Genomic DNA, 21,707 nt, shown 5'->3' on the forward strand with positions numbered 1-21,707 from the left:
AATATATTAATAAATATTGCAATATTTTTCATTGCATTGCACTGTTTACACTGTCCACAAACTTGGCCTTTAAACTATTAGTGGTATTGTTATAATTATGTGCATCATTTATCCTAAAATCTACAAAGAAATTCATTCACACATTTCCCTGCAAATTTGAAAAAAAAAAAAAAATGCCGACTGATTTTTTTCTTATGTTATCCCCCCTGCTTAGAAAATGGTAGGGATTGATAATGCTCACTTATCCATCTTTATATTTATTTGAGAGTGTAGAAAAAAGGATCTTCAAGTACAATCAGTATCAAACATTTTACCTCCCATTATATCGCAAAACACAATGCAACACAGATACCTGTATCGACATATATTACAATATATATTTTTGTTGCTAATACCACACCATACACTATTACTACACAAGAGTGTCCGAGTCAACACGTTTACCTTGGCAGGAGACTCAGGGGGAGAGTCAAACACATCATTCTTTAATGAGTCAGTCGTTTCTTTGTTCTTCTGTGCAGGGAAACAAGCAGGAATCACAGGAACAGCAAGGGAAAAAACAACAAGGCTGCTAAACTATCACAGGTACCAGTTCTGCTGCCACAGTACCTCAAAACTATTTCAACAATACCCTCAGGGGCAAAAAATACAAACTACTGGACCACAAATAACCAAAATGTAATTAGATTTCACGAGACATCTATTACATACGTTTTTATACAAGTCTCAAACTGAATGTGCTCAGTCACTTGTTCTCTAGTGGTTGTGGATAACCCTGAATTAAGTAATCGGTTCAGTAAATGTGAGGGACACATATTTATGCTGCAATCTACTGTCTTTAAGCAAGCTCATTGAGGCCAGTATATTATGATGTTTAGAGTGAGTGAGTGAGTGAGTTTAGTTTTATGCCGCTTTTAGTAATATTCCAGCAATATCATGACAGAGGACACCAGAAATGGACTTCACACATTGTACCCATGTGAGGAATGGGTCTTCAGCATGATGAGCGAATGCTTTAACCACTAGGCTACCCCACCAGCCCTATGATTAGACACATAGATCCAAGCTATTAGGATCTGATGGCACACAATGAGGCTGGGCATCACAAGGCATATGTAGCTCTCTGTGATTCGTAAGACTATGATAAACTCTATAGTTTCTAAAGGTCAAAATGCTACAAACACTTTGTGGACAGGTACCCACATCATCCAATTCTCATTTTAGATAGGTCTTATGGTAAATGTAGTACTGAGGACAGAGTTTCCCTTGGACTCCCTACAGAGCACATGCTGATACAGAGCAGGACAAACACCAAGGGCAGACACTGAAAATTTGTTGGAGGGAAAACCATATAACTATATACGGGATCACTATAATCATTTTGGGATATTCAGGACAAAGACATGAAATCCTGTTCCAGGTTTTTCTTTTCCTCAAAGCAGGTTGACTTGCTAAGATGGGATTCATTTTGCAATGGTGACAGATTGCTGGTAATGGATTAGTTTAGAAGCCATGTGTGGAAGCAAAACAATAAAATCGCAAATAAAAACATGTATCTACAACAAAACTACCAACTTAAAGGCAAGCACAAATATCAGAAGTCATAAACTACAAATAAGGATGGGGTAACACAATAGAAATATTCATTACCAAAAAAAACTACATTCAAGTTCAACAAAAGGTTCAATGCTGTGTTTGAAAATGACAGGAAATAAACTAAATGAAATCTGAACATATTTCCAGGTATTGTGACCACTCTTGTAAAGTAACCAGTCTGATTTGGTGCCACAGAAAACTCTAATCCGGACTACTACCATAAATCATGTTTCACAGAAATTCCAACCTCCAGCACTACACTGTACAACATTCATAGCATGCAAACAAAACATAAAACCAAGAAATAAAAGTCTCCACACAACTTACCATGTTATCTTTGCAGGTGACCTGACATTTCAGCTGCACCTTACCGCTCTTCGTCCTCTGTAGAGGGAACCAGTCTGTGGTGCCCTGAGGGTGGAACACATAAACTGTTGAGCATCCCATCTCTCTCCAGTTGAGCTCATACTCATGACAAAAGAGTTGCTAAAGTCATCTACAGTGTAGTGTCAAGAACACATGATCCAGGTCTAAAGGAATAACAGCAGTCTGCGATATTAGCCTTTAGTTCAACACCTGATTCTGGGAAAAGTCTTTTCTCATCATAAGTTCAGCTTATCTACTGAATGGTACTTTTAATCATGACATGCCATCAAATACCTGAAATTGCTTAGACTGAGTGTTTGGAACAACAGTTCAGAAGTCACCGGATCTCACCTTGACAGACAGTTCCTTGAGTTTCTCTACAGTCAGTGGTATCTTGCCCATGAAGTCCTTCCCAATCATATCATTGTCATACATTTCCTGTAATGATACATATGATTCATAAATACACACACATCTTCTCAAACATACAGCAAATATACGTAGTAACTGCAAGGATACTGCATAACTGCAAAAGGATATAACAATATCATGCAAATACACGTAGTAACTGCAAGGATATAACAATATCATGCAAATACTCATGTTTTTCTTTTGTGAATACTGACCAACATAAACTACTGCTACACAACACTAAACATTCTTGTCCCTTGTTCCTAGAACAATAAATATTCCTGTTCTCTTTGGAAAAAAACAAACAAAAAACTTCTGTCCTACATTCTTGTCCCTATTCCTTTAAATCAATACATTCTGGTCCTGTTCTAAAACCCAAAACATTCTCATCCTTGTTCCTGAGGCACTAAACATACTTGTTGCTTGTCCTAAAACACTAAACATTCTTGTTGCTTGTCCTACAACACTAAACATACTTGTTGCTTGTCCTACAACACTAAACATTCTTGTTGCTTGTCCTACAACACTAAACATACTTGTTGCTTGTCCTACAACACTAAACATACTTGTTGCTTGTCCTAAAACACTAAACATTCTTGTTGCTTGTCCTACAACACTAAACATTCTTGTTGCTTGTCCTAAAACACTAAACATTCTTGTTGCTTGTCCTACAACACTAAACATTCTTGTTGCTTGTCCTACAACACTAAACATACTTGTTGCTTGTCCTAAAACACTAAACATTCTTGCCCTGTTCATAAAGCACGTAATCTCCTCAGCAGCAATATCTTCTGTTCCTGTTCAACTCACTATGGTAAGTATGGCATCATCTCCCTCGAGTTCCACTGTCACAGTCTCATTCCACTTGGGGAACAATGTCTTCTTCTTCACAGCTGTGGTGAACACTTTCTTCCCGTTCTTCAACACAACACAGAAGGGGTCACTGTAACCTGGAACAGAATCACATAAGTAGCTTCTTACTCAAGTGTAAGTTGTGAGTGGGTTTTACACCACTTTTTGCAATATTCCACTAATATCCCCTTGACTGACTGACTGACTGAGTTTGGTTTTATGCCGCTTTTAGCAATATTCCAGCAACATCACGGCAGGGGACACCAGAAATGGGCTTCACACATTGTGCCCATGTGGGGAATCGAACCCGGGTCTTCGGCGTGACGAGCCAACGCTTTAACCATTAGGCTACCCAACCGCCCCATATCCCCTTGAAGGATACTAGAAAAGGCTTTCACACACTGCACTCAACTGGGCAAAAGAACCATGATCTTTGGTGTGACAAGTGAACTCTTCTACCATTAGGTTTGCCCACTGCCTATTCTTCACTCAATCCAATACTAATGGGTTCACAGAGACTATATATTGATCACCAGAGTTCATTTGTCTGTCTGTCATTCTGACTCAACTGTTCTTGTAATTTCAATGATTGGTATTTGAACAGCTTATCAGTTATATCAAGGCCAAATTACCATATTGTTCAGGGGATAGGTCCATCTTCAAGCGCTAGAACAACACCTACTCTGGTTGGCTGTTTTAAGTCAGCTCACTCTTCAATTTGCAAAAACAATTTCATGATAGTGATGTGTGTAGTTAAAGAAATCATCCTAAAGTGACACAACTTCTTGACATTGATCACTTTCTGGTGAAGGCAAGTATGATAACAGCTGGCCCGGTAGGACTAGGGGAAGTAACTCTCACTTAGAATCAGAACAATGACAATATGTGCCTTCCCTGCAATGAAATATATGGAATGTTGTCCATCCGCATAACATGCCATACAGTCTGCACCAAAAAACTGTGACTTATAACTTTATGTTCAGTAGATTTTAGTGTTATACAAGGCCAGACCAATTTTATTTCTTGTTTTACGGATCCACCTGTCGTATTTTTTTGGCTAATAAAGGCTAATTTTCCTGCTCAAAAAATAAAATCCTAATGTTTTATTGGTCAAACATGTAAATTTACAAGAAATATTTTTAGATTGTGTTTTGCCCCATATACACTTCATAAATTGCCAAAAGTAAAATACATTTTGGATTTATTTATTGTTATTTTTTAATTTTTTTCCCTCCTGCATTTAGGTTCTCTGAGGACAAAAATCCGTAAAACAAGAAATAAAATTGGTCTGGCCTAAACTACTAATAGCAGAGCTTCCTAGAGCAGTTCTTCAAAACAAACTTATTAAGCCAATGTAAATGAGTTAGTATAGGAGTACAGGAGTTACATTCAGTCATTGAAGGTATTTGGCCATTGGCCAAGGTGGAATGATCCAAGTCTTACACACTGTGATAGTGTTAAGTCGTTCTTAACTGAGACATACCATTTCTGTCCATAGCAACCAGATCCTTGGCCTGTAGGATTGTCAGTTCTACAATCGTCTTCCCTGAAACATAAGAACATCACACTGGAATCATCTGGGCACCACCTCTAGGCACCACTACGCTTAATGCAAACATAAAGCTTCACTGAGTAAGCCATGGAGGGTTGTTCAGTGCCACATCCAGCAATAATCCAGCTCATTACAGAAACCTGTTAACAATCGAGCCTGAACTAGAAAAACAAAAGGTTGACAGAATGAGCAACATCAAACACCCACAATCAGTACAGTATCCACAATCAGTACAGTATCCACAATCAGCCAAGTTACCCTGACCACCTCATGAATCTGGTTGCCTGACAACTATATGTTACTAGGTACCTATTCAAAACAATTCAAACAATTCCTGTTCAAAACATACACATATATTCAATGAATAACATTTTTCATTTTTAATGAACAGATTTGATAATCCTGATGATTTGAAGGAATGACACTGTTCAGTTTGACAGAGTATTTAAAGTCTGAAAAGAATATTTTCATGTAGCAACATACCTTCCAGGTATTCTTCAATGTAAGCTGAGGCACTTGTTGAAGCTCTGGCAGCCTATCACAAACAACAGTGGGGACCACAAATTATTACAGAACAACATCATTTCTATTTCCACTGCAAAAACATTTTTTTATTAAATCAGAACAATCTGTAACTACTGAAGCCTAAGAAATATTACAAAGCCTGAAATCAAAATATGACTGACATCATTTTAGTCAATCTGTATGAATATGCATTTCATACAAACTGTCACTTAACTGTCAAAGCCTTAACTCATCTTAAATGAAAAACACAATGTTATGCCATTCACATTATTTCCTGCAGGGATTAAAACAACACCAGGCAACATCTGTATAATTAACTAAATACACATCATGCAATCATACACATACCAAAACAATTGTCTAAAATCACATATACAGTAATTATCCATGCAATATCGGTGAAATATAGATGAGAGACTTGAATATGAATTACTGATGCCAGGGTGAAAATGACAGTACATGAATACAAGATGTGATGGGGTTATGACATGAATATGTGACAAGTGACTAAATACCATTCTTGGGGACTATTATTCCGCTCTTTACAGAGAAAGGTTTTCTAACATAGCTCTCAGATACAAAATATGGATCAAACTGAGGTGGGTGTTTCTCTCAAAATGTTGCAGCAATATATGAGGGGAAATCAGGAATAGGCATTATTGTAACCATAATGTTCAGATAATCAGTCCTGTTCTAGACTCATTACTGTATATTTTCTTTCAATGATACACAAGCTGATGGCACAATTCACATACTGTCCGACAGATGATCAGTCTGTTCTATATTTTCTTTCAGTGATGCATGAGCAGATGGCACAATTCCAAGGGGACATAACTCTTGGGTACTACTGTGTTTGAGGTGTGTTGAAAATGCCTTATGCAGGTGTAATTCATCCCTCAAAGGTGACTGACTTGAGGTGCAATATTGTATGACACCAGAAATAGGCACTTGCCAATGCAGGTGTAAATTACCCCATCCCTCAAAGGAAAGATGCAGGGGTATCAGGTTGGAGTGAGATATATACACTTGTGTTAAACCCCAGTCAGCAGTGTCACACCTTACACAGTAACCTGTCAGTAGGTGGGTATCCCATCAAGCCTGGAATCCCATATATAACTGGATTGGGATCAGCAGAACTGCAGCTCTGTTATCAGAATTCACTGGTTACCACTGTAGGGTTCAGCACTCAAGCAAAACACATAAACTGGAACAAAGTTGTTCCTTGAGAGTTTGGTTGTACAGTGTTTCATTCATAGCTCAAGATGTCAGAGTAAGTTCACAAGAAGCAAGCCTAATAACTTGTCACAGCCTGTTATAACTTTGGTGAAGGGCACTGCCAAACCAAGTATGACAAGTCAGGAGAATTTGGGATTCAAACCCCCCAACCAGTGGTTCTGACATTGGGAATTACAGCACCTTACACCACTGGTCCACCTATGCATCTTCTCAGTCAAAGGAATACAAGATACCAAGATGGTGACAGTGTGGTGGACAGAACACACTATGGAGCATGACCTGCATGGTGTTGTTGATTGTAAACTGGGAAGATATATACACAGCTTCAAGTCAAACAAAGGGAAGATAGAACTTATTGACTAGAATGGGACAAACACTGTATATACAGGCAAAGAAAGACTGAGAAAGGAAATGAGAGGAATATTTTAAAGGATGGAAACAGATTTGTTACCTCAGAAAGATGTCAGACAGAGATCCAACACTCCCAGAAATGAGAGAAAGTCTCAGCAGAGATCATATACAATATACATGTATGGGTGTATTGTCTCTGGTCCAAGAAACATAAATCCATTCCAGAAAGAGTGGAAACCTCTCTCAGAAAGGTGAATACATCTCAGCTTGAGGGAAGTCTCCCAGACAGAAGGATGGGGAAAACAAAGGATAAGACTCACTCAGTTTACATTGAGAAAGGAGAGTTACATGATAGGTGACCGGAGTACCATAAAGGTGGATATACTATACATCACGTAGGATATACAGATATATGGGACTAATGGGTCAATCAGCACTATAGCACCAATGATAATTGAGTATCCTGACTAGCATATCATACGTATCTCATCCCAGTTTGTGGAATAACATACTGGAGTGAAAATTGGGAATACAGAAAAAAAGTGGTTACATGAACACTAAGAATGAATGAAGGCACTTTTTTATGCAGGTAATCAAATTTAATCAATTTTTCAAAATAAACATCATTATTTATAAAATTGATGCGTTAACACTTTTACTTCACCAACTGGTGTATATCAAATTTTCTAAATGCAATCACTCTGACAGTGTTCACGAATGGGTGAGTGGGTGAGTAAGTAAGGTTTTACGGCAATTTTAGCAATATCCCAGCAATATCACAGTGGGGACACCAGAAAATGGACTCCACACATTGTTCCAATGTGAGGAATAGAACCCAGGTCTTTGAACCCATGACAAGTGAGATCTTTAACCACTTAGGCTACTAACCTGAACCCATGACAAGTGAGATCTTTAACCACTAGGCTACCCCACTGTCCCTGTTCATAATTGAACACAACTAGGACATTGATGTAATTCAGCCCTCTCATCAACATAAACAATACTGATTTAAGCAGGGATCTACTTGGCACTGGTACAGTTATGTTATGTTAGATTTTTCTACAACTAGATGTAATAGGTCTTGTCCAAAGATTGATGAAGCTAAAATGCAAAACAGAAAAGATAATTTTGTTCAATCATGGCTGTGAACCAATTTAGTTGCATGACAATGAATTCCATTGGTGTTTGCTTGAATATTTAAAAAACATTAAAAATTCTGCATTCCTGTCTTTGGATGCTAAATAAACCATATCCTAGAGTTATCACGTCGTCAATTGTTTCCAATGTATCAGAAACTTAATTTCAAAGTATAGTCCCACCAGAAACTAAATCAAATTTTACATTCTAGCTTCATGTGATTTTGAACAAGACCCTTCCCATAGTAAAAATTAAATGTACAATATGGCCCTTTTCCAAAGACATATGTTAGCTATACACATGGTCAAGATTAGTTATGTTTTCTTGGGAAGGTTCAGTGGGAGATTTATTAAGATGCATTAATAGCAGATTGAAAAAATTATATGCCATGTAGTGTGAAAGTTATAATTTTCTTGTCAGTGATCACATATTAAAGAGAGTTCCAGGATAATTATTAAGATGCATTAATAGCAGATTGAAAAAAATATATGCCATGTAGTGTGAAAGTTATAATTTTCTTGTCAGTGATCACATATTAAAGAAAGTTCCAGGATAACATATGTTCAGTACCATTAATCCTCTATATGTGACAGTATCATTTGAGTTAGAAAATCAACAGAGGCCAGGTCAAAATAACAGTGACAATAATAGGGTCCAAAAATTATCTTGTGAGGTTTTCATCTCAATGTTTCAAAAGAAATTTTGAATTGAGCATGTTATTCTGCAACAAACTATTTGCAGACAACAGGCACAGACAACATTACCAAGGTTATTCAAATCGAAAGAGCTAAGGGAACTGTGAGAGCTAAGGGAATTGTGAGTTAGGCTCCTTATGGAATTTATTATATCAGGTATGGCTTATCAAAATTTTGAAATTTCATTCTGTTGGCTCCTTGTCATTCTATCACAGGAAAAGTTATATCATGGCTTTTGATTGAGGATTAACAGTAAACATTTACTCGACTGATGTGGGAAGTCTATAAATCCAGTATATAGTTGGTCGTGTGTAGGTGCATGTATGGTGTTAGTTGTATGCTTGACCCTTGAGTCGCCGCTACCCAACGAAGGCAGTACAATCATGCAAGTGACTAGAAGCCAGAAACTAGCAGACGACAACAAAATGGCGGACATTGTACCTGGTCATCTTCTCGTTTAGGTAGGCGGAGATATGCCATGTTCTGGGATAAAGAATTCAGTGAAACAGAAAGATCAATAACTACTTATTAAAAAGATCACAGGACATGTTAATCTGGAAGAGAACATATATTAGTTATGACAGCAAATGAAGAAAACACACTGGGTCGATCTAAAACTGAAGTCTAGTTCATCACACTAAACACAACTGTCTTGGATCAGATGGTGAACAAATTTGGACCAAAACAAATACAAGATTACAATTTAAAACAATAAAATTCTCATATTTCATAAATTTGTACATTTCTGATCCAAGACTTTGTTTCCAGTGCATACACATCTAAGTCATATTTTTATGATACCATATCCTTTCCAGACACATTCACAAGTAAAATATATTCTTAGTGTCAAGATTTACAGAACAGACAAAATGGCAAGGAAATGGTATCATAATACATTAGGACTCAAACAAAGTTACTCAAAAAGACTCTATGGTATGAAACATGGTTGATTAAGGATGAATGGGTGATTACAGTTTTGTACGAGAAGGACGGATGTAACATACTCTTAAAGTCACAGCAGATGGGAGGCAGTAAAGTCAGAAGCAGGCTACACCTTACAGTGATTCGTTGTGGTGTGAACCGACACTATTACAGCCAGGGCCACTGTGGCTAACCTGAATGGGTGGTCAGGAACCAAGTTTGTGGAGCTCAAAATCAAGCTGGAAACCCCATTGTACAATAGATGATCAATGGTAAAAATGGAACAGTGGTCAGATAGACAGAGAACAGGCAGGCAGATAGAAGATGAACAATGATGAATATGATACAATGTTCAGATAGATAGAGAGAGAGAGAGATAGAGAGATAGATAGGAGTTATCTCCCTTACTTTGTGACCTCCAATGAATGTATATATAAATAAATAATGTTCATAACTCATAATTTCAAAGGAAAATAACATAAAACATAAACACAACAGAAAGCATAAAAAACAAAATAAAGCATACTATATCAAACATAAATGAGAGTTTCTTTGTAATGGCAAAACATGGCGACAGACACACGAACACATTCATGCAAATGGTGACCTCATGTGATGCGATAAGATTTGTTTGTTTAAAACCATACAATATTACAGCTATATGACAGGGGTCTCTAAATAACTGAGTCTCAACCAGACAATCAAACATTCAGCAAAAACAAGGCTGGATTGCTGAAGGACAAATATCAACCCAGGTCTTCATGGGGTTAATTGAAGAGGCATGAAGAGTTACAGAAACACGGTGTCAATTGTGGACAGGCAAATAAAGCTGATGTTAGATTCTTCATTTACATACTTTTTCACATGCAGAATAGGGAGAACTTCATTACCATGTAAAACCTATTCAGCAACCTGTTCAAAATTATGGAATACTGTTGTCCTTACAAATACTGCTAGTTGACTAGTATTCTGTTGTATGGATTGAATACAATTTGACACATAGTCTGTTCTTATCAGTGACATTGTGAATTTTGTCTTCCACAGCATTCAATATTCTTTACACCTGTTGACAGCCTGTGGATTGTCCCAACTCAGACCAGACAAACGAGTGATTCACAGCCGGAGCCTAACACATAAGAGTTGGTGTACAACGACATGTGCATCACCTCATTAAAACGATGTTTCAAATTATTATAATCCTATTTGAGATAGTGTGTATCTTCATCTTGTATTCTAAATTTTAGGATGTTCTGCCAGGGGCCACAACTCCTCACAGCAGATGATTAGGCCACCTGTGCCCAGCGTGGGTTGTATGTGCACTATATGCATCTGAAGTGGCCACTGGGCACACAAGGTTAACAAATATTTTTATAAGTTTACTAAAATAATTAGTTTCATGTCATTATATTTCCTTATTAACCTTCCTAATCTTTTGTAATTTAAAAATCGTAATCAAGAAAAAAACTTCATTCCCATGTGGTTTGGTATCATAAAGCAAATACAATTAATCAGTTAGCTGATGCAAAATTGTCCCAACATCTACTGAACAGTATGTTAGTATATATTACCAAGAAATGTTGCATTATCACATGTGCCCCATAGTAGACAATATACACAGTCAAAGTTACAGGAGAAGTGTCAAGCCAGCTCTCATGTCCAGTTCTAGTTGATGTTCAGTCTATCCATACACACATGCCTGTGTCAGTGTTAGTACATGGTGAGTTGGACAGGAGCAAGAGGAGTGTTAACTTTCTTTATAAATAGAGTCACTAGCTTACTACTAAAGAGAACAAATTTAAAATGCACCAAAGAAATCAAACAATTTGCAAGAATATGAAGTATATTACCAACTGAAACATACTAAAAACAAAAACAAAGGCAATTTCCACTTGTACATGTAACTAAAGTTAATTTAGCATGTTTGTGTTAGGCAGCCTTTAAATGAATACAAGTACATTGTACATGTAATTATTGTATTAAAAACAAACATGCAAAAAGCCTTTGTAAAAAAATAACCGATTGCAATACAAAACAGTCATTTCCTTGTTCTTTTCATGGACTTCAAAACTCAAAAACTCAGAACTGTTTAATCATGACATTTTAAAATAACCAGTATGTAAAACATCACTTTTTAATAACCAGTTGAATAGAGAAGTGACTATTGAAACTACGTAAAAATATTCAGATGCTCAGACACAAAAAGAAGGTTGTTGTTTTTACCAATTCTGTGACTTATCACCTGTAGCTAAAAGGAGTTTCTACATCTACAAGCACAAGAGACATACAACACTATGGATGGCTGCAAGATATTGATGAAGATGATACTTAGCTGTGAATGACAGTGATACTATCATCTTACCTGTAGCTAAAACAAAACATACAAAAACATTGAAAACATTGGCCCTTTTCTATAAAAAAAATTGGAGCAAGGTATCTTTCTATATCTGTTAAGGGCATTTATTTTCCTTTAGGCAAATATCCAGCAAATGACATATCTCGATGTATTTTTTTGCATATAAAATATGCACATAAATATGTAAATAAAACGAAAACAAAACAAATGCACACTACTGACCCTAAGCATTTACGGTAGATTTTTGTATGTTTAATGAAATCTGCTCTCAATTCCCAAAACATATTACCAAGGATTCAAATGTATTCACATAGGCCCTCTGCAGAATGCCTTTTTAGCCCCTCTGCAGAATGGTTTTATTAGCCCCTCTGCAGAATGCTTTTTTTAGGCCCTCTGCAGAATGCTTTCTTAAAAAAAACGAAGGTCGAGGCTATTGTCACTTACACAGGTCCTCTGTCCTAAGGTGTCCAATGGCCATTTGTTTACAGTAAGATTACTAGCCACAGTACAAGGAGTTGTAAACATAGAAAAGGGCTAACACAACAACAAAATATACTCCATGAGCAATGTTAAAGATGAATATGATGAATTTACCACACAAACTCTGGTGAAAAACATAAAATAACAGATGCTTTAAGTAGCTTCAGAGTATGCATCATGAGAAGGCAGGGGGGATAACTCTAATCATGGTGGCGAACAGAAGCACACATTCTGGCTTGTCTACGCATATTGAAGAGTAAGATACAGTGGATTTCATATGCTATCTAGCAGCAGCACAGAGATATGACTGTGGATGGTACATAACTACATATACTCACCACAGATGCAGGGGACACCATGTCCTCATGATACAGGAAGTCAGTATTGTTGATGCTTTCAGTCAGTTGTCGAAACTTCTCTGAAATATCAATTTGTTTCATTCAGATACTTGAACAGCTACTCTAACTGGTCGCTTACAATACTTACAACAAAAAACATTAGATATATATGACAGGAAATATTCTAGCAATGTGAATTCTTACAGAAAAACAACATATCATACACATGTTAATGGAATGTTTGTAATCCAAATGAGGGAGTAATTTGCATTCAATACCACTTCAAACAAATTTTCAGTTGTAACTCAGTATATCAGTTTCATATGGATGGAAATAGCAATCTAATGGAGATCTTTGACATCTCCTGCCACAGAGAATCCCCTCTAGACTAGAATCTTAATCAGGGTGTAATACTCACAGGATTCTGGCATGCACAAGGGACACCACTCTGCACAGATAACTGCAGTACCCTAGTCAAGTGTTAGTTTGTTTTGGAAAAGACTTACTTTTCTTTATAAACTAAAACAGCACATACTACTGATGGACCAAGCACAGCAACATAATTTTACCACCTTTTTCTAAAAAAGACGGGACTACCAACCTGACTTTGCCACTGATGACACAGGTCGGAAGACAACTGACACAGTGATCATGCCACAGGACTTATCAACAACGTATCCCTCGGATGGTTTATTGTAGCCCAGTGTCAGAGTCTTCTTCACAATACATGTCTCTTCCTGTGTTGAGGAAAGCAGGGGGTCAAGAGATACAACAGTCAGAGAATGAATGAGACTTAACTGGCAGGAGAATTTTAGCTTCACAAAACATTCTATAATGAAGAAATCATGAGAATCTACTTGCTGACTCAGAAGCAGTGTGTGAAATAACCACTGGCCTGCTAGCTCGTGGCAAGTTAAAATCCATTCGGGCCAGTAAATCTTAACAGTCACTGACCCGACTGGCTAGTGAATTTTCATGGTGTCATTATGAAAATACATCACTCTCTCTGAGTGGTTAAGTTATAATACACTTTTAAATCATGCAAATTTATGGCCTGATAAAAATGCTCTTCATGTTATCAGCTTAATGATGAAACCTGTGTTATGCCAACACTATCTTATTCTCATCTATTTTTGTAATCTTAGTTTCAACATTCAAATTTAGGACTAGTGAATTATTTTGTGGGCTATTAACTTTCAGGCATAGCTAGCCCAACTAGCTTGCAAAATTTGAAAACTATTTCGCACACTGCTCAGAAGATTACAGTGACTTAAACCATGTTATGATTCATATAAAATTTCTTCATAAGACTGCATAATGACCTATAGCTGGGTCAGTTTTACTGGCACATTCAGAATGGCCAGTGAAGACTTGACTTAGTCAACATCAACAACTGCATCTACAATAGCATGACGACATCATGATGGTTTACACACTGTTATCCCATTTATCCATATGCTGAAGTTACTTTTCACACAGAACAATAACCTTTTCAAAGTATACATAGAAGTCATAAAACTAACACTAAGCAACACCCATTTCATTCTTCATCATTCACTGCCGAGATAAAGATGAACCTTCAGAACTGACATAAAATAATAATACATAAGGCCAGACCAATTTCATTTCTCGTTTTACGGATCCGCCTGTCATATTTTTTCAAGAATAAGAAAATAAAAATAAAAATCAATTTTCAACACTCAAAAAATAAAATCCTAATGTTTTTATTGGCCAGAAATGTAAACATACAAGAAATTTTGTTCTTAGATTGTTTTTTTTGCCCACTATACACTTCATAAATTGCCAAAAGTAACATACTTTGAGTACTTAGAAGGAATATTACTTTGACTGGTGATTTTATTTTTATTTTTTGTCCCTCCTGCCTTTAGGTTTTCTAAGGACAAAAATCCGTAAAACAAAATATAAAATTGGCCTGGCCTAATGGTGTTTTTTTGTTTTCATGGTTACCGTGGAAAGCTGCAGATGAGCTGAACCCAGGAAATCATCGTCAATGACGTTTGTTCCATCCCAGTCAAACACAAAAAATGACAAAGAACTCTGCAAACAAAGAAACAAACGAAACAATGAAACTATCACATTTGTTTTGTTTTAAATTTCTGTTAACATGGCAGAAACATACACTTTGTGATACACTCCTTTTTACAACAGAAAAACATTGTTAATCTGCACAGCCTTATGACACGATTTGTCCAGATCACTAAGTCTCCAGATCAGTTGGACCAATCCTGTTTTACTGTATATGTTTAAAATTTAAATCTTAGGATCACAGATGTGTTCTTAACATGACGCATCAAAAACAAGTTTCCTATCAACAAGACCTAGACAAAGGAGGTTTCACTGTATATATTTAAAACTTGAACAAAAGGATTAACTGTGTAGTTTTTATCACATGATCAAAATACATTTAGATTCATACCTCAAAGAACCAAAAGAATTACACATTCAATCCTTACAATTACATTTTACAATAAAAGAACATGTTCTCTACAACAGTAGACATGCAATCACTCAGGACCTGTAATAAACATTAGATATAGAATTTGTCACAAGACATGAATTAGAAGACTGCTTAATTTATTCACATAACTTGGTTTGCTTTCAAAGTCATTAGAAATCAATGCAAATTAGCCCCAAATATAACCCTAAAATCTGTCAATCAAGTCATATACACAAAGGGAAACAACTCCAAACCACGTCACGAACAAAGATTAGCTCCCTTGTGTCAGAAGAAACATTTCAATAACTTACACACACTTTAGAAAATCTATGTTTATCTTTTCATATTTCATCTACAAGGTATGTTTGTTTTAGATAGACTTGTATGGAAATCTTTTAGGCTGTTGATTTGACAGTTTTAAGGAATGCTATCACAATTAACAATATTTCTGCTTCTCCTTTTTTATATTTTTCCAGTACGTTAAGCAGAGGCTTACACATGATTGTTGCTAAAAAGGTTGGGCAAGCCCTCAATACTATCTAACTATGAAGCTTTGCAATCTATCGGGCTTACGCAAAAAAATGGCTTGCTATGTGCCTGTTAATGGACATTTTGACATAAGCTACTACGATTGGTGTTGATTGTAGCTTATAATTAAAATAATCTACAATCAATTTGTGCAAATGGATGGTGACTGCATCCAAAGATTGTGATCTTCTTGACTTACAATAATTGTAGTGATAGATTTTTTAAAGAGTTCCCAGCAACCTGCAAATTCAAAATTCTATTGTGGTGGAAAATTGTCCATCTTGTTGGGTGTGACTTATCTATTTAAATTCATCACAAAAGTACTACCAGACAGCTTGTCACAATTACAATGAAGACACAACAAATTGTGTAACATATTAACAGTAACACTAAACGAACCTTGGTGTAGTCGGCCACAAAAAACTCCACCCAAGACTCCCAGCGTGGGTTCCGAGTGTGTGGAACGTAGGGCGTGGTCAGCACCTGAACAAACACAGTGTGTATCAATAAGGTAACACTAATAGACATTTTGTCATATCTGGTGCACAATCAGATAATCACTTCATAATATACCTCACTGACACTGTTTCTGGTCGCAATGTCAACAACGTCAACCAAGATCAGCTACGTCGCCTTCAAGCCCTCCAAAACACTGCTGCAAGAATCATTACAAAGTCTAAAGTCTTCGATCACATTACTCCAATTCTAAACGATTTACACTGGCTACCAATCACCGCAAGAACTGACTACAAAACTATTGTAATGACGTACAAGTGTCTCAACGGAATGGCCCCTGATTACCTCGCAGAGTTACTGCCCCTGTATCAGCCCTCACGCTCACTGAGATCACAAAACCAAATGCTAGTGACAGTGCCAAACATCAAAACCAACTTTGGCAAAAGGTCGTTCGCTTTCATTGCAGCAATGAAGTGGAATGCGCTACTGCTTGAACTCAAAACCAGTGAGTCACTAACGTCTTTTAAGACTGGCCTCAAAACATTTCTTTTCAAGTGTCAATTTCCATCTTAAGCGCACAGAGCATTTATTAGTGAATGATGCGCTATATAAATGCAATTATTATTATTATTAATGTGTCACATCATGTGCTAGAACAGGTCTTAAAAGGTGTAGAACAGGCACATAACAATATTTTACAGTTACCAATGTTATTGCTCATTAATACATTACATAAGGGAGGTAATTTGTTCAATCTGTCCCTTGATGACCTTACCCTTCGCCTGTCACAGAAGAGGACACAGTATGGATCTGATGCTCCAGTCTTGTCTGCCACCAGGACATTTACAGCACCATGGATACAGATGTACATCACCCCAGAAGCTGCAAGGTCATGAGGTCAAGGTCAGGATCAAGACATTTATATGATGATCAAATAAGCTACCTAAAAGCAAAGGTGGAACCAACTCACATGAGTGAATTCACATGACCAACACAACAGGTAAAATATTTGGATCTACATATATACTGCAATTTAATTGATGTAAGTTTCATAATGTTCATTTTAGAGAACCTCAGATCCCGATGGCATGGTGTAATCACTCATATCTTCACTACCAAGAAGCACTACCAAGAGGCAGATGGTAGTCCAAATAAACTCATTTAAAAGTCTTGAAAAGCCTTGGTAAATTATCAAAAAGGAACAAACCACCATAGTAGCACATTTCAGATGTTAGGGCTATACCATTATTAGTTTTGTTTGGGAGTAAAGTGAGTGAGAGAGTGAGTGAGTTAGCAATATTCCAGCAATATCACGGCTGGGTACACCAGATATAGGCTTCACATGTGGGGAATCGAACCTGGGTCTTCAGCATGACAGGCGAACGCTTTAACCACTAGGCTACCCCACCGCCCCTTTGGGAGTAAAAGACTAGTGCCAGTTTCTGGTACCAAGTCAGTACAAATTATGACATGCCCTCACTTTCTGTGACTTTCTCTTTCTTTGATTCCATGAGTGTCTCTAGACTGACGCTAGGTAGGGCAGAGTACTGCATCTTCATGGTCATCGTGGACCCATCCTTGTTCTTGATCTCCTTGTCTGCACTGGAAACAAGGAAACTGGGTTAATCAAGCAACATTCAAAGCCAAATCATTTTCATAGACAAATTTGCAAATGAGTATTCCAACACTTTCAGCAAAATTCCATATAGGGTTCCACACATGGGCTTTAGTGTGAGGAGTGAACACTTTAAGCCCTCTGCTACGCCATCTGTTCTTCACTTTCACATGACAGCTTGGAGGTAAGTCCCTTAGACTATTGATCAAACATGGAATACAAATGCTTGAAAAGAGTCAAGTAAGTTTCACCCGTCAATATGTAATATTCAAATAGTTATTGTTCACAAATGATGAATGTTTTATTCAATAAACATACACATGTAATAAGGCCTAAACTGGCTATATTTCATGAAATTATCCTCTCAAAGACTTACAACTCTCGCACTTTGAATGGGAATGAAGACAGATAGAATTCATGTTTCTCCAGAACCGTGGAAGTCAGCAGACGCTTACACTTGTTCTTTACCTGGAGCTGCAATCAAGGTGAAGGTCATGAAGTAAAAAGTCAGGGTACAAAATTGTGTCACTCTTCACTTCACAAACAAGGATATCCATCAACCCACACACAGAAATCTATTTTCAAATATCACATGGGCACAGCATTATCCCAAAACTCTGAAGAAATCATTTCAGCACAATCTGGACTTGTATTAATCTCAGAGTGATTAGTTTCGGTTGCTTTGAGTAGTATTTTAATGGAGGTTGAAAAAAGAACAATCCAAAACAGGTTTTCAATGTTTTATGGATCATAATCAATGCCTTCTTTACCTTTAAAGTGCAGACTTCATATATAGTTTTAATTTATTTGCAATATGTATATTTACTTTTCAGTCAAGCAGCTGCTAGTGATGCAATACAATCATATCCTTACATGTCGCTGACTGCCTCCGTGGTGTAGTGGTTAGAGCGTCTGCCCGGAGAGCGGAAGGTTGCGGGTTCGCTCCCCGACCGCGTCATACCAAAAGACGTTAAAATATGGTACTTGTTGGTCCCTGCCTGGCGCTCAGAATTAATGGGTACAACAAGGACTGGTCGGCTCGGAGTCAGTATAATGTATCTGAGTGGGGTATTCATGCTTCACTGCGGCATGGTATCTCAGTAGGCTAGCACTATAAAACCAGCTTAAGTCTGGGCTAGTACAGGCAGCCGCACATACACATACACACGCATGCACGTCGTCATATGAGAGCGAAATATTCTCAAGACGTCGTTAAACCCAATTCCACCACTACATGTCGCTGACAATAACATTCAGGTATAATATCTGCAGCATGAGACAGTACCTTCTCATTAGAAAGGCTGTAGATGAAGAAAGAGCAGACGTCTTCCCACTCCTCTGATGCTGGAACCTCCAACGTCTCGCGTTTGTTGTCACCAACACGTAGTACACTATATCGGATCTCATCAGATGCTGGAATACACAAACAGTAACAGAGTACATGTACCATGTTCTGGCAGCATTACAGCAATATCACCATAACTTCAATAGGGGTTATATAAATAGTTTCTCACGTCAGTGGCTGCACCTGACATGTAAAAAAACATGAAGCCTACTGAAACCTCAGGTGAAGATTGGGCAATAAAAGAGTAATCATCAGTTATCAACAATGTTCAAACATTCAACAGTGACCAAAGTTTATGACATCATTCAATTTACACCTCAGTTACCCATGACACTCTTCGCAAGCACTCAAATACTCCCATAGCACCAGCACCCTTAGCACGAGCCCCTATTTCTTCAAAGTGCGTCTTCCTATTCACACCAGCACCCTTAACATGAAGCCTTCATCTGCACAGTAAACCCTTCCATACATACCAGCACTCTTGACAGGAACCCCCTTCAACTGTATTGTCAGTACACCCTCTGCAGTGTTCTTCTTGGGCTTGCCACGACTGATCTGGATTGGTCCAATTTTGGCAAAGTGTATATCTACTGAAGCTGGATCCACCAGAGCTGGAACACAAACATAAGCATCATCACGCTACTCCAAACCCAAACCAACGATGTTCAATCCCAGATACAACTCCCATTTTCAAATCTATGAAGAAAAGGCCGTCACAAAGAACACACCTGGCAAAATCCTCTCTCAACCCCTCTAACCCGACTCAACCCCATCTACCATGGTATCCCATCCCCCTGCATTAAGGTACCTTTGGTCAAGCTCTCCATGACGTTAGTGTGTATCCAGCTTTTCAGTAACGGCACCTCCATCATCTGTATTGCCCGCAGCAGGCTGATGTTGAAGGTCACATCAGGTCTACAATACAAACGACAAAAATGGCACTCAAGCTGTAGATACAATACTGATGAGGTTTCGAAGCCATTACAAATTTGATTTATTACCCTCAAACATCATTTTTCTGGAGGTTCCAATTCTGCAGTTACCTGTAGTAATGAGCTATGTATAAATAAACGCAGGAAAGTTACGTCAGAGAATATGTTACAGATACTTGCTGACTGATACGATACATACAGCATCCTAAATGCAGCCATCATCATCTATCATTGAATATGTAAAGGACATAAATTAATAAAGCATTTCATATTTCCTGAATTTTTGCATTTATGAACCTCTGACTACATGTTAGTTCTACAAGTAAAGCAAGATTCATGGGACAGTCATTAAAAGACCCCTTCTTTGCTAAAATTGAAAACAGTTTCTTACTTTTCGGTGAAGCAGACTGTTGCCTTGGCAATGTGAGGGAAGGGGACATCCATTGAGAACTGTACGATTGCCTGCACTGTGCCTGACAGAACCAGTTCCTGAATGACCATGTCAAAACCAACATTGACCCTGCCATGGAGAAAAATACTGTATATAGTCCTTCATATGTATAAAGGAAGCCTGAACCAAACTACTAGTGTATAGACAGTCCAAGATATACTCAGAAAAATCTCCACTTGCTTCAGTTGGGGCTTTTGCAAATTTACCTATGGTACATTTATTGGCCTCAGTAATGAGACTATATACCAGGATAACCAGAGTTAGTAAGGTGTACTTACTATGACTTTTACCAGTACACACCATTACTTACACTGCATTATGATTTAGTCATAGGCTAGCCTACGATTCTGACTTAACAGAAACAGTAATTGAACGAGTAGAGCTCTTAGTAGATTGACTAATTCCCGATGAAGACGTGAGCTTCCGCTTTTAGATGATGAACGGAAGGAGTCCATTTAATCCAATCATCTTAGAAAATTCTTGACACGATTAACATCAGTTATAAAAAGAGCAGGGAGGAACCATGAGGCAGGAGGCACATAGACAATGGGGATCCAAATCGTGTCTTCTGTGTAGTCCATACAGAAAAAGTATGAGAGGTTTTCAACAACTATGTGACATCACAGCTAAGGGAGATAACTGCATAACTCTTTAAGCATACCACTAGGGATAGCTATGACTTGGTTAGAATTTTCATTTCCGTTCTGTATGTGTCTGTGGTATCCACAGGAAAAGGCAACATAATCCAGAGGGAATGTTTACATCATAACTCCATTACTTACACAGCATTCAAACTTAATAGCAGAATGTCATCTTTATATGGGGAGAAAGTCTGATGTGAAGCATTTATTAATGAATTTATGCCCACAAGCCTGTCTATGGTGCTGACAAAACAAAAATGATAATCAGGGAAATTCTAGCATTCAAACGGGAATTTTATCATGAGACTTGATGAAGGGGCTGCCCACGCCTTCCAAATCTGGCTACAAATATTGGCGATCAGATGACACAAAAATCTTTTTCCTTGTAATTTTTCATGCAGCTCTCCGAGTTGAGATAAGATTTATGTTCATGTTTAAGCTAACAATATCATACTGGGACTCATTTTA

General features: G+C 37.6%; 1 protein-coding gene across 1 annotated transcript in view; it reads right to left on the reverse strand.

Moving 5' to 3' along the window:
• The window catches only part of LOC124261541 (uncharacterized protein PYUK71.03c-like), a 75,222-nt gene that overhangs the window by 12,745 nt on the left and 40,770 nt on the right, over nucleotides 1–21,707 (reverse strand). The window contains exons 5-23 of the mRNA XM_046695855.1: nucleotides 20,539–20,667; nucleotides 20,024–20,130; nucleotides 19,689–19,826; nucleotides 19,156–19,283; nucleotides 18,247–18,344; nucleotides 17,736–17,857; nucleotides 17,031–17,137; nucleotides 16,199–16,282; nucleotides 14,782–14,871; nucleotides 13,415–13,550; nucleotides 12,814–12,893; nucleotides 12,002–12,007; nucleotides 9,163–9,204; nucleotides 5,261–5,312; nucleotides 4,709–4,771; nucleotides 3,184–3,323; nucleotides 2,314–2,400; nucleotides 1,924–2,007; nucleotides 445–513 (exon numbers count right to left, since the gene is read on the reverse strand). Coding sequence (XP_046551811.1) covers nucleotides 445–513; nucleotides 1,924–2,007; nucleotides 2,314–2,400; nucleotides 3,184–3,323; nucleotides 4,709–4,771; nucleotides 5,261–5,312; nucleotides 9,163–9,204; nucleotides 12,002–12,007; nucleotides 12,814–12,893; nucleotides 13,415–13,550; nucleotides 14,782–14,871; nucleotides 16,199–16,282; nucleotides 17,031–17,137; nucleotides 17,736–17,857; nucleotides 18,247–18,344; nucleotides 19,156–19,283; nucleotides 19,689–19,826; nucleotides 20,024–20,130; nucleotides 20,539–20,667 — 1,762 coding nt within the window. The remainder of the gene's footprint in view (nucleotides 1–444; nucleotides 514–1,923; nucleotides 2,008–2,313; nucleotides 2,401–3,183; nucleotides 3,324–4,708; nucleotides 4,772–5,260; nucleotides 5,313–9,162; nucleotides 9,205–12,001; nucleotides 12,008–12,813; nucleotides 12,894–13,414; nucleotides 13,551–14,781; nucleotides 14,872–16,198; nucleotides 16,283–17,030; nucleotides 17,138–17,735; nucleotides 17,858–18,246; nucleotides 18,345–19,155; nucleotides 19,284–19,688; nucleotides 19,827–20,023; nucleotides 20,131–20,538; nucleotides 20,668–21,707) is intronic.

This window comes from Haliotis rubra, unplaced genomic scaffold (assembly GCF_003918875.1).
Source record: "Haliotis rubra isolate DU_JTF1 unplaced genomic scaffold, ASM391887v1 Scf80, whole genome shotgun sequence".
Taxonomy (NCBI): Eukaryota; Metazoa; Mollusca; class Gastropoda; order Lepetellida; family Haliotidae; genus Haliotis; species Haliotis rubra.